This window comes from Bemisia tabaci, chromosome 7 (assembly GCF_918797505.1).
Source record: "Bemisia tabaci chromosome 7, PGI_BMITA_v3".
Lineage (NCBI taxonomy): Eukaryota > Metazoa > Arthropoda > Insecta > Hemiptera > Aleyrodidae > Bemisia > Bemisia tabaci.
In genome coordinates, this window is record NC_092799.1 from 30805342 (window position 1) to 30818735 (window position 13394).

Sequence of the window (13394 nt, forward strand, 5' to 3'; positions counted from 1 at the left end):
GTATATCATATTGTGTGAGTTGCAGTATCCCATATTTAGGGGTAAGATATCTCGGCAAAAAAAATTACGGTTTGCCAAGTTTCCTGTGGGCTGCCACAAATTTACTGCTGTTGACGCTCTAATTTTGTGCCTGAATTTTTTTTTTTTTTTTTTTATTCATGTAAATGTACATATCAATTATACTTAAAATTTTCAGACCAGATAGGTCTTTATAAAATTTTTCTTTAACTTATACCTAATAAAGTATAATACACACCACTTCTTGGAATTAATAACAGAATTACAATATTAAGAGGGCTTAAAATGACAAGATATAAGATTAGATATATTGAAGGAAAGAATGTGCTTAAACTTAACTTTTGAAGAATTTCAGAAATTAACGAAGAAAATACCTCATTTTAGATTCACACAGTGTATCAACAATTAACACTCTGAACGGCTTTGTCGAGCTACATTTTGTGACTATAGAAACAACTCTTTCAGGCTCACCATTAAAACACCTACCTTGCGGGAAAAGTAATGGCGCTTATGTTGTTTCTAAAGTTCATCAGAAATTGTAGGTAGTTCCTTATCGCGAAAGGTAGTCCAATTTTTCCTCATAAGACGTGAAATATTCTTGTCGCTCTAGTGAATTAAAGAGGATTGCATGCACCCCTTTCCGGGGTTCTCATGTCGGCAAAGTATTGCTCCAGATATATGTGGTGCGAGTTTCGTAGAAAGGGACCGAGCCCCATCAGCCATTACCAAAAACCGGGCAATTACATTTTTTCGACAGAACCTCACTGCGGATTCTCTTTAAAATTTTAAGGAATTTACTTCGCACTATTCAGAAAATCCACTGAAATTTGCACAAAAATCCGCACAACCGTTTTCATGTCCAAAATTAAGCGGCTGAATTACACTCGGCAGTAGTTGACGTGGCTTGGTTCTTTTCTGCTTAACGTGGTTCATGTTATCGGTCGGTATCGGAGCACTGCCAGTGAGGTGATTACAATCTCAAGAATTCTTACATACATACACAAAGCCGCTTTTATAGCGCCGCCTCGCGCTCAGCGACGCCCAATCGCCATCGCCCCCTATCCTCCCAGAGATCATCAGGCAATTGGCACCTTCTGATCTCCTCCTCCACCCCTTGTCGCCAACCTTTCACAGGACGTCCACGCCGTCGCCTTCCGGGAGGAACCCAATCGAAGACCTGCTTGGGCAACCGATCATCTGCCATCCTTCGCACATGTCCATACCAGACCAACTGCTTGGACCTGATATCGTGCACGATGTCCTTCTCCACACCCATTATCTCGCGTACCTTCTCATTGCGGATACGCTCTCTTCTCGATATCCCAGCAGACCTTCGCCGAAAGTCCATCTCGGTTGCCCCTAAGCATGTCTTCAGTCAATCCACTGATGTTTTCTTATAATTCTTACATACCAAATGAAAAAACATCGAGCTTCCGAATTTTAGTCTTACGCCAGAAGCGAAAAGAAAAGGAAACTACCCTCTCAGAGTTTTCTTTTTACGGGGAAGAATGATCATTATTTGTTAAGCGGCTGCTGTATTCAAGAGTATTCTGAAAAAAGTGTCTGTTGAATACAACGTAACACTGAGCATGTGTGCGTGTATTGTCCGTGTAAACTGTTTCACCATCCCACAAGAGTGTTTAGGGGTTGAGTGAGTGAGACAGGACGGGAGAGATTTGACCCTCATCAAGTTTGAATTCTCTGTTCGGATCGCATAACCTTCTTGACGCCGTCCTACAGCACCACTTAGTCGACTCGAATCCCTGCACCCCCGGGAATAGTGGCAAGCGGTTTTTTCGAAGCAACACGTCTCTTGCGGACAGACCGCGTGCGGTTTTTTCCCGTCCCTCTTACCTCGCCGCACACCGGATTAAATAAATGAGAAAGGTCGGACTTGAATTCTTTGACTGGAACTGCCAATTCTGATGCCTTAACCGTCAAATTTTAAATTTTTAGGAGTGTTTTGGAAGAATATTCCATGAGATAACCAACGGGACCTCAAAGTTTTGTATTAACGCAGTTAAGCTTTTAGTTATTCCACGTTTTGTCCGACTTTTCCAACTAACTTGTTCCATTGTGCGACCTGTTGATTCTGCCAAGACGATCCTCCGGGCTTTTAAGGAAAAGTTAATTTCGAGTGGTATGCGTCATTCGGGAGTCTCCATATAGTGAAGCTCGGTGTTCAAGAAGAATCGAATCGAAAATAAAGCAAGGTAATGAAATGGATTCCGAAAGTAAGGAAAAGTTTTTGGTTTGAGGGCAACCTGCCGAGCGTGTTCTCTATATGGTTGAAAAGTTGATGAGTACTTATTTACATAGGCGGATCCAGCAAATTGGCAACGTTGTTTTTATTCATTTAAACCAATGGAAATGTATCGATTATGCAAGGGGCCAGATGCTCCGACAAGAATCGATTACTTAATATAGGTTTAAATGGAAAAAATCCGGTGCCGCCAAATTGCTGGATCCACCTCTGCCTATATTTATTTAAATGTGAGAGAATAAAAAAATGGATTTTTGAGCTACCAACCCACTGCTCAGTGAGTAATCAAAATCAGTAATTCTATCATGTATGTTATATTAATACTTGAGCTACAGGAGCGAAAATAGGTGTATTTTTGTTTTCTGGTTGAGGAGGGTTTCAGCACAGCATTATCACAGTTTGCAATGAGGAATCACTATTTCCGGCTCACTTCAGAATCAGCATGTATGCCATTGATTTTCGCATGCAGATAAGTGCTTTTACGGAAGAGCCAGAGATGGTGGCTTCTTATTGCAAAATGTAACCCTAATTCTGATCATTATTGAATTTCAATGCATCATCTTAAATCATCGATTTTACAAACTCATACAATGACTCGTCGACGTTAGAAGTCCATTTTATGTGTACAGACGGGCAGGAAGCTTTAATCATAACATGTTTAGACATGAATGACCAAGTCGATTAAACGGTATCTGTTCATTTAGCCACGGCTCGTGGCGCCACGCAACAAAAATTGTTGCGTTTAGCCACAAGTTATAGGTGCTGTGTGGCTAAATGAAACATTCAAAATGAGTGTGGCTAAATGCAACAAATTTTGTTGCGTGGCGCCACGCAACAAAAAATGTTGCATTTAGCCACAGAAGTTATGTGTGATCTGAGTTATCTGTGGCTCATTGCACCGCAGCCAACAGGGCTACGGTGCAATGAGCCACAGATCTTGGCGCCACGTTCGGATCTCGGCTAAAATTCGGGCACAGCGCCACAGAGTGTGGCGCCACACTCCTGCAAAATCCTCAAATTTCCCTTATGTTTAAAACCGCTTAAGTGCTGGTGCAACCTGCCACAAAGTTCTGCTTACAGTTGACTTTCCGCTCATCTTTGACTTTCGTAAAGAACTGTCCAACCAACTTTGATAAACTTTCGAGCGTGGCACTACGCACCAGCGCATGAAAAAATCCGGGCCCAGCGCCACAGGGCCGAGCGCCACAACTCACGATTGCCTTTCGCCTGAATTACGGGCGCGCATCGGGTAGCGAGGCCCGCGTCGCTCAGTAGCGCATGAAAAAATCCGGGCCCAGCGCCACAGGGCCTAATCCACCTGAGGTTAGGTTACGTTAGGTTAGGTTAGGTTAGGTTAGGTTAAGTTAGGTTAGGTTAAGTTAGGTTAGGTTAGGTTAGGTTAGGCTAGGTTGGGTTAGGTCAGGTCCGATGCGACGCGACGTGGGCCTCGCTAACAATATGTTGAATTGTGGCTGTCTAAATTTACCTAATCTAATATGCTTCGCCTAGAAGATTACCCTCAGTATTCATGAGTCAACTCAAATCTATCTCACTTATCTGTGGCTAAATGCAACAATTTTTGTTGCGTGGTGCCACGCAACAAAATTTGTTGCATTTAGCCACACTCATTTTGAATGTTTCATTTAGCCACACAGCACCTATAACTTGTGGCTAAACGCAACAATTTTTGTTGCGTGGCGCCACGAGCCGTGGCTAAATGAAATGTAATCGATTAAACTAGAGAACGGCAAAAGATTCGAGGGATTTTGCCCTTTTGTCCCCCTATCCCTATCCCCCCTCCAATAACTGGAGAACCATTCCTATACTCATTTTGAAAATTCTTGACTTTCATGTTATTCTGAGTTTCCATTTGAGCCTCTCTTCGACTGCCAAATTGACTGCCCTGAAAGCTTCCTTATTTGGAGGCTCCTTCGATACGACCTTAGTTATATTTTTCATTTTACAACCTCCTAACACTAATGTATAAATGGATTGTATTCATGTTAGAATGAACTATATTGCACGCAAACCGTATATACATAGTTCCTTTTAGCATAAATACGTCCAGTGGCGTGGCGTGGCGTGAATTCCGATATATCGATTGTTATCCCATTTGAACCTATGGTAAAGAATCGATTATTAAGGTGTTCGCTGCGAACACCCTGTTCATCGATCTTTTTCCATAGGTTTAAATGGCACAACAATCGATGTATCGCAAAGCACGCCACGTCACTGAATACGTCTCAATGACCACTCACCTGGAACACCCATCCAGCCGCTGGACCAGCTAGCCGGACGACCTCCGAGATTCTGCTGTTGTACAGCTAAAAGGCGAACCGTCAGTGCATAAGTGATGAGCATGACGATAAGGGGAATGTAAAAACAGATAATAGATCCTATCAGCTTATAGAGAGGGTCAGGGATTTGGCACGTTCCGTCTACTAAGACCGAATCGTAATCCTGAAACAAAAAAAAAAATCAACATGCTGATTAGTACAATACTCAGTTTCCAAGTTATAATCTCAAAGCTTCGCACTGTCATTTATGTGTTAAGGAAAGTTTCTAGACTCAAATAGAGAAAATAAGGGATGAACTTCCGATTCCTTATATGGTAAAAGACTCCTTTGGCGAGCTGCATGTTCATTTGAAACTCCATATTTTTGGGAACAACGGTAGAGTTTCTTGAGGGAATCCAAACCGGAGGATTACTCTCTCAGAAACATACGCGCTTTCTTTCAAAATAAACTTACAATGTGTTATCCTGTGGGATTGTTGTTACTCTCCCTCGTCAAGGCGCGGTATCATCTGGACGTATTTCTGCTAAAAGGAACTGTGTTGCATGCAAACCCTAGGCACATAGTTCCTATCAGCATATTTCTTCTCAAAGGAACTGTGTTGCATGCAAACCCCAGGCACATAGTTCCTATCAGCATATTTCTTCTCCAAGGAACTCAGTTGCATGCAAACCCTAAGCACATAGTTCCTTTCAGCATAAAAATAGGTGTGTTCATTTAAACATCTGTTAACGAACGTTTTCTTTATTCTTTATGGCTTGCCACCGTCTAATTCCAACCCAAGTTTTACAATGGAAACTATCGAAATTTCTTCCCTCTGATGTCATAAAGACCGATAAAATTTCTACGTTTTCATTCTGTGAATTTACCGATCGTAGTAGCGGTGGTTCAAGAAGAAAGCCCCTGAGACCTACATTTGTGATAAGAGAATGACTCTCCTGTCTTATCTGCATTATACATATGAGGGTCTGAGGCGTTTTAAGCTTTCGTTAATTCGATATTATTCGATATATTATTAGATTTTGCCTCCCGAGATGGCGGGTCATCGATCGGTGATGGATTTGGTTTTCTGGTCAGCAACTTTTCTAGCCAATCAGATAGCTGGAGGTTGGAGATGCTTCCGATCGCACGCAATTGATGTGTCGGAGATCATGAGCAGTACTTGCTAAAAACGATCCAACTTGCAGTCGAGTCGTTTTCCACCAACTTTTTCCCCTTTCCTGTATCTTGTGAAGTTAGGGAATACCGTGAGAGGTCTCCTAAAGGATGCTTTCAATTAGAGAAGTTTTTCAGTACCATCAGTCAGGTGACATCATCATGACGACTTAGTAGCCGAAATCATTGATGCGAGTCGAGGATATTCGCTACAGCGCCACCAGGCTTTCCCTTCCGCTGTAAGTCTGCCGTGCTAAGGATGAAAGCCGTATGAACATTCGAGAGTTGCCAAATTGCCCTGGATAAAATATGTATTTTTGAGGAAACTCGTGCATATTTTTCATTGATATTTTTAGATATTTTATTTAAAATTGAGAACAAAATTGTCCAAAAAATTAGAAGATATAAATATCTACAAACGTTCCCAAAAATTCGTGTTTTACCAAAGGAAATTTGGCAACGCCTGAAGGTCTATGGGGCGTTCTTCCTTTGCACGGCAGAAGTGTACCGTTTCGTGCGGCAATTTTCGGATGCGAGGAAAGAAAGTGACAGCAGCGCGCGATTAGTTTCAGGTGTCGTCTGTCGACGACAGTAATAAGGGCAGCTCCGTGCTCTCACCGCTCCGACTGTCACTTGCATTCGATGCTGTTCACGGTGACACTGTTCAATCCTCATCGAGCACATAAGTTCGAGCATAGTGCAAATTCAACATATGGTATCTCTAAAAATTAGGTCCCTCTACTGAAAACGACGATATAAAGATGCGGAACTCCGTAAAATGATGATCTAGCGAGCGGAAGCGAAACTAAAGCTAGCAAGCTGTCCGGAAGTTAACTTATTTGACTTTCAGGATCGGCCCAAAATATGACTTTTTTCCCATAAACACACATGCCCAAAAACGCTTCATATGTGAGCGAGCACATAAGTCCGAGTACAGTGCAAATTCAACGTATGGTTTTTCTAAAGATTAGGTCCCTCTACCGAAAACTACGATATGGAAATGCGAAACTCCTTAAAATGATGATCCAGCGCGCGTAAGTGAAACTAAAGTAAGCTGGAAAGGGTAACATACGTACATACAGGGTGTCCAGAAGTTAACCTACTTAACTTTCAGGATCGATTTTTCGGCTCAAAATTTGACTTTTTTCCCCCATAAACATACATGCCCGAAAACGCTTCATATGTGAGCGAGCACATGAGTCCGAGTACAGTGCAAATTCAACATATGGTTTCTCCAATAATTAAGTCCCTCTACCGAAAACAACGATATGGAGATGCGAAACTCCTTAAAATGATGATCCAGCGAGCGTAATGAAACTATGGTAAGCTGGAAAGGATAACATACGTACATACAGGGTGTTCGGAAGTTAACCTACTTACCTTTCAGCGGGCCGATTATTGAAAGTTTAAGGTAGCCCGATAAGACATCGAATTGCGATATATTGCATGGTTCAGATAGGGCTATGTCTTGTCGTATCGGGCTGACAAAGTTTCAATAATCGGGCCGCAGGTTCGATTATCCGGCTCAAAATATGTCTTTTTTACCGCACTTTTATGCCCGAAATCGCTTCATAAGTGAGCTATGCGCTTCCCTTGCATGCGCTATGCTTTTTCACAGTCCTTGCAGTACGAATTGCCTACCCAGCAGGGAGCTTCGAAAATCTAAAACTTTTTCTAAGCTCTGTCGGGTCGAAATGACGCGTCTCTGGAAATTTTTTTGTAGTGCCTTCTCCGATTGACTTTTTGCACTCTTTCACAGGCCGTAATTTGTTTTTCCAATTATCATTCTACCGAAAAAGTCATCGCAATCTCAAAATTTGAGAATGCTCGTAACGTCATTATCCGGAGTCCGTCCTTGAAAACACGAAAAATGAACAGTACGCTAAATGATACCATACTCCACAAAGTTTCAGCTACTTAACGACAAAATAACGAGGAGTTACGTCTCTATGAAAGAAAAATATGGCAACTTTGGAAGCGCATAGCTCTTTTATGAAGCATTTTTGGGATTGTATAGATAGGTGACAAAGCCATAGATTGTGCCAAAAAATCGTGTGTTTTTCTCTTCATTTCTTTTCTCTATGCATTTGCAAAAATATTTGTTTATGTTGAAATTATTGTAGGAACCCAGAATGATATTGTGTTTTTTGAAAATTCGTTCAAATTTAAATAAGCTGAACTCGGGATGAAAATCGAATCATCTAAATTTTTCTCTTCTTCGATCTTTAGAAGCGTTGTCCCAGATTCTATATTTTGCGTTTCTTTTTCATCAACAATCGATTAATCGAATTAGGATGAAACTCATTTACACGTGCTACCTAGAACATTTTAGCCGTTTTTGAATTAACGTTTTTACTGAAAGAAACCTTCACAAGCCTAACTATCATACTTCAATAGTGTACGTGTGAGTGAGGACTGCTTCCCATGCATCGGATTCGGGTGGAGGGGCGTTGACGGGCAACCAGTCGCCGTCCGCTTGGCCGTTAATCTTGCGAAGTAGCCCAAACATTACACATGCCATTGCCCCTGAGGTCAAAAGATCAAGGGCAGCTGGCGGCATGGCTGCAAACTTGTTACGAGCCCATGCTCCTGTAAGAGAAACCGCGCGGGCGAGGTTGGAGCCGGTTAGCATTGGTATTTTGATATCGTCCGGGAGCTCCTTTATTGACCTTTTCTTTGTCTCCTCATCCCTTGCGGACAGAGTATTGGAATGTTCAAATCTTGCCCACGGAACTACGGGAGGTCATGAATGCGTTTTACTCCGGCTGAAATCCCCTTTGCAGTCCTTGACTCCCTCCTGCCCTAAACCTTCGGGTGGTTGGTGGATTCAGAAAGAGAACATCGAAAAATTCTCTAGTGACACTAAAAAGAAGGTGTCTTCCGTTTTAACACACAGCCCCCTGACAGCTTGCACTTGTTTGGAAATCATCTCTAATTGCTGTAACAAAAATTTTAGCAAGAAAACAGCTTTTCGCTTCTCCCCCGTGCCTTGGTGGAATAAGACAACGGAGGCTAGGAGGGCAGACTGCATGTCTATCAGGAGGAGGCTGTCTAGATGTAAAGACCGGGAAACTAGAAAGGTGATTATGGAGCAGCTGAAATCTGCTCAGAAAAATATGAAAATTGAAATCTGGAAGGCTAAGCGCTCCTCCTGGAATGAACCGATAGGCCAACTTGATAAGGAACTATCATACTTCGGAACGCTGAAAACTTATGGGAGGGCGGGTTGAAACAATTGTTTTCTTTGTAGTTTTCCGTATGAGTGGGTTTTCTGTAAATACTGAACTTTCTGTGAACTAAAATATTTAAAAACGGCAACCTCCCATCTTTTTCTTCTTCCATAGTCCATTGTATTGACTTATCTCGACTGTTTAAAATTTAGAGAGCTTTATTCTTGGATTCGCTTTGAAACGAAAATTTCGCGACAGCGCCATGTTTTGGAGGCGTGCAGTGAGTTTTGAGTCCCTCTTGGGGGATTCTAAATTCGGCTGCTCACTTCAACAAATGGCAAGTATCTTGACAAGTTGAAAGGCTGGATTGCGATAGCCAGGAGTTCGTGAAGCCCTGGGTTCCTCTCATCAGGCCCGATTGCCGTAAACTGCAGTTTCATTGTATGAACGCCGTCTGGTCCAAATGCGATCAGCGCACTACACGTGAGATAGGGTGTTTTTCGCGTTAGGTAACATCCTACTCCTATTCCTACCGGTTAGAGAATGCTATTGAGTAGCTCGAGTTTTAGCCGTTTCAGCTTTTTAGGATACAAAAAACATCGTCCACATTTCGAGACCATATTCTGAAAATATGACCGAATTCTTCTAAAAAGCGGCACTCATAAAAACTCATGAAAATGTCGGCTAAGAATGGGGAAATCGGGTTGCCCATAGCATGGCATTGTATTTGTTTAAAGAAATCGCTGTTTTAAACAAACCCAGTTTGCATCGCACATATTCCTTTATTGTTTCATAGCTCGTTTGCTCGTTCCATTCTCCTGTAGCCATTCTGCTACTCGAGATATGAACTCTTCCCGTGGAACGCTTAGAAAAAGTGATTTTACATCGAAAGATACCGTCACATCACATCATCTTTTGCTTTGGTTTTGATGGGCTGTTGTCTTAGCATGTTCAAAATTGACGAGAAAGGAGAAACTGTATCACGAAATAGTTCTATCAAGAGCTCTTTCGCCGAAAACTAAGAGAAAATAGTAGTAAGTAACGCTTCAACAATTTGAACACAAATTATTACTACTTCAGTTACCTAGAGAAACAAAATTATACACCAAAAAAAGAAGAAATATTATTTTTCTCAGAAATAGTAGAATAAGCTAACACTAATTAAGTAATACATTCAAATAAGACATTTGGTAACTAAGAACACGTGGGTAAATAAGTTAAACATTTTCGGTTGGTGAATTATTATACTCAATATAACTATTAATATACCAATATAAAACTCAATCTTAGTTCAAGAGCCAGTCACGAATTAGATATGTTTAGATATGTTTCCATTAATCAAAGACTATCTCTCATTAACTTGGAAGTTTCGAAGTTTCGGTAGCCGTATATGATTTGCTCTGATTTACTAGCTCTGGTATGTTTGGGATCTAATCGGTTTTTTGGCTTCTTTCATTCAACTGACACTTTTTCCCCAAAGCAGCCTTCTTCTTTGGAACGACTTTGATTTTCTGAGCAGCTTTGTTTTTTGGTGCTGCCTTCTTTTTTGGAGCAGCCTTATTTTTTGGAGCGGCCTTATTCTTTTGATCAGCCTTTTTTCTATGGTTCACTTGTTTCTTTTTGGCTTTCTGCTCGTTTTTACAAATTGGTTTCACATGTACGTGCATGCAGACGCTTTTGCTGCCGAACTCCATTTTGTCAGTTTTCTTCGCATGAATCTCAGCATAAATTCTCAAACGGCAGGTGACGAAACGTTACATGCTTTTTGCTTCTATATCATGACAGCTTGAAAACCTGAAATTCTGAACAACCTTTCTAGAAGTATCGCACAGCGATTTCTTCAAATCACAAACCTCCCGGAAAACCATTTCTGTCTGTCGGAAATTTTCTTCCAGCTTTTCGAACATTTCGAAGCAGTTATCAATAACTGGCATCAACCTATCTAGAAGTATCGCACAGCGATTTCTTCACATCACAAACCTCCCGGAAAGCCATTTCTGTCTGTCGGAAATTTTCTTCCAGCTTTTCGAACATTTCGAAGCAGTTATCAATAACTGGCATCAACCTATCTAGAAGTATCGCACAGCGATTTCTTCAAATCACAAACCTCCCGGAAAACCATTTTCTGTCTGTCGGAAATTTTCTTCCAGCTTTTCGAACATTTCGAAGCAGTTATCAATAACTGGCATCAACCTATCTGGAAGTATCGCACAGCGATTTCTTCAAATCACAAACCTCCCGGAAAACCATTTCTGTCTGTCGGAAATTTTCTTCCAGCTTTTCGAACATTTCGAAGCAGTTATCAATAACTGGCATCAACCTATCTGGAAGTATCGCACAGCGATTTCTTCAAATCACAAACCTCCGGGAAAACCATTTCTGTCCGTCCGAAATTTTCTTCGAGCTTTTCGAACATTTCCAAGCAGGTATCATTCACTGCTATCAATGCTCCTTCCTTGTACTCTTTTAAAAGAGGTAATAATTCGTAGGACCTCTTGGTTTTCCTGTCTTTCATAGATCGGATTATTTGCCTGCAGCAGTCCTCATACACTCTTTGGTTTCCTTTCACTCCTCGAACAAGATACCCTGCTAAGTTATGTAAACTATTCATCTCACTTTTGCTCAACTCAACGTTCAGAACATTTCCTAAAACTAGATTTTTCAATTCTTCTGAGGCTCTTACGTAGGTACCCGTACTGGCCCCTTAAAGTCGCGTGGCAGGTTATGTTAGTCAGCCTGGGTCAATCTCACCCGAAGTGACTCGGTTTAGGCATCTAAGGGTTAAATCTAACACTTTTTTGGTGCTAAAGTATAATCATCAAACTTCGGGGCGCTTTCCAAAGAAACGTTAATGATTTTGATAACACTGTATTGGACTTAAAGGCCGTCCCAAAATTTAAAACGCCTAAGAAATTTTCACGGAGGGGAGGGGTCTAGCTCAGCGTTACGGAGCGTCATAGGGGGGTAGGGGGGGTTTCAGAAAACCGATAATTCACAATTACATAATTTAGGAACGACTCTTCGATTCCTTTCTGTTAAAAGCTGTCTATTTCATATTTCTTTTGCCGTAATATTTGTAAGTGCCTATTTATCAAATTAGAATAAAAAAATGTGTATTTTACCTTTCTTTTGCCACAATATGTGTAAGTGCGTATCCATCAAATTAGAATTGAAATGAAGATAAAAATATGATGGGTACTATACATTTTATTACATGATATTTACTCACATCGCTGAAAGCTTTTTCAGCTCACTTGGAGCCATCATCAGAGCTTCGACGCAATACACAAAATTACCATAAACTACTTTAGAACTATACATAATGAAAAGCAAACTACACAATTACATTGGAAAATATTTAACGCAATTACACCGTATATTCTTTTTCTCAGTTTGATAAACATGTCCATCAGAAGGGCAACAAGGGGTATCACAACGATAACTAATTTTTGACACAACATGAACAGAAGCAAATAGGAAGCTGTCTTCCCGAACCCCGTGGGAAATCTAAGGCAATTAAACGTTTTCGCCAATGTTAATTAGCCGCATTGCCGATAATTGTCCGGGCTTAAGGTCGGTAACGGAAGGATCTAGGCGTTTTGCCGCCAACAGAAATTTACAGCTATAAGCAGAAAACAGGAAACAAGCAAAAGATGTTAAGAAAAACAATTGAAAAATGAATGAATAATGACAGTTGAATTAGTGAGAACGAAAACAAACCAACTCAAAAAAATGAAATTAATCAAGTCCCACACAAAACTGCACAGTGGGTGAAGAACTTGGTCTAAAAAGAAGATTGTTGGTTCCGAAGGACTACAACTCAGGGATTCTTTAAAGGTCCAAACTGGAGCAGATGCGCTAACTTCAATGACCTTTGTGGATATTGAATTTCTCTAATGAAAATTAAGCATTCTCGAGTAACAGAGTTGGTGTGTCTTCGTTCTCATTGATTCATCGGTGGAATCAAATCAAATTTTACGAGGGCTGTCCCAAAAGAAACTGGACTTTTGTCATAGAAGGCGAACCGAGCGTCGTAATGAAGTTTTCTTGGGCTTGTTTGAAAGCTGATAAGTTACTGGAGATGCTTGTTTTTACAGAATGCAAAAATTCGTCTTGGTAAGGAAACTATACGCTTTGGAATAATGGAAAGTCAAACTCGAGTTGCGATTTTTGTCTTTATTTCAAGAAAAAATTAGATACTACTTAAAAAACCCCAGGTTTTAAGTTAGAAACTTCGTTGCTCTCTTATTCAAATGCTTAAAAATAAGAAAAATAACATTTTAAGCAGCTTACCAAGTCATAACCGATCCCTTTCAAAATACTCGCCAACTTTGTCGATGCATTTTTGCCACCGTTTCTTCAATTGGGAGAAACACTGTTGGAAATCCTCAGATTTGAATGATCGCAATTCCTACAATGTGTTCTCTTGAATTTCCGGAATGGTTTGAAGATGTCGACCTTTCAAGGTAGATTTAAGTCGTGGAAATAAGAAAA

The 13394-nt window shown here is 40.8% G+C and overlaps 1 protein-coding gene across 4 annotated transcripts in view; it reads right to left on the reverse strand.

The window, feature by feature from the left end:
* 5-HT2B (5-hydroxytryptamine receptor 2B) overlaps positions 1-13394 on the reverse strand; it is a 362394-nt gene that overhangs the window by 65286 nt on the left and 283714 nt on the right. For all 4 annotated transcript variants that reach the window (XM_072302250.1, XM_072302248.1, XM_072302249.1 and 1 more), the window contains one exon: positions 4540-4741. In XM_072302250.1, coding sequence (XP_072158351.1) covers positions 4540-4741 — 202 coding nt within the window. The remainder of the gene's footprint in view (positions 1-4539; positions 4742-13394) is intronic.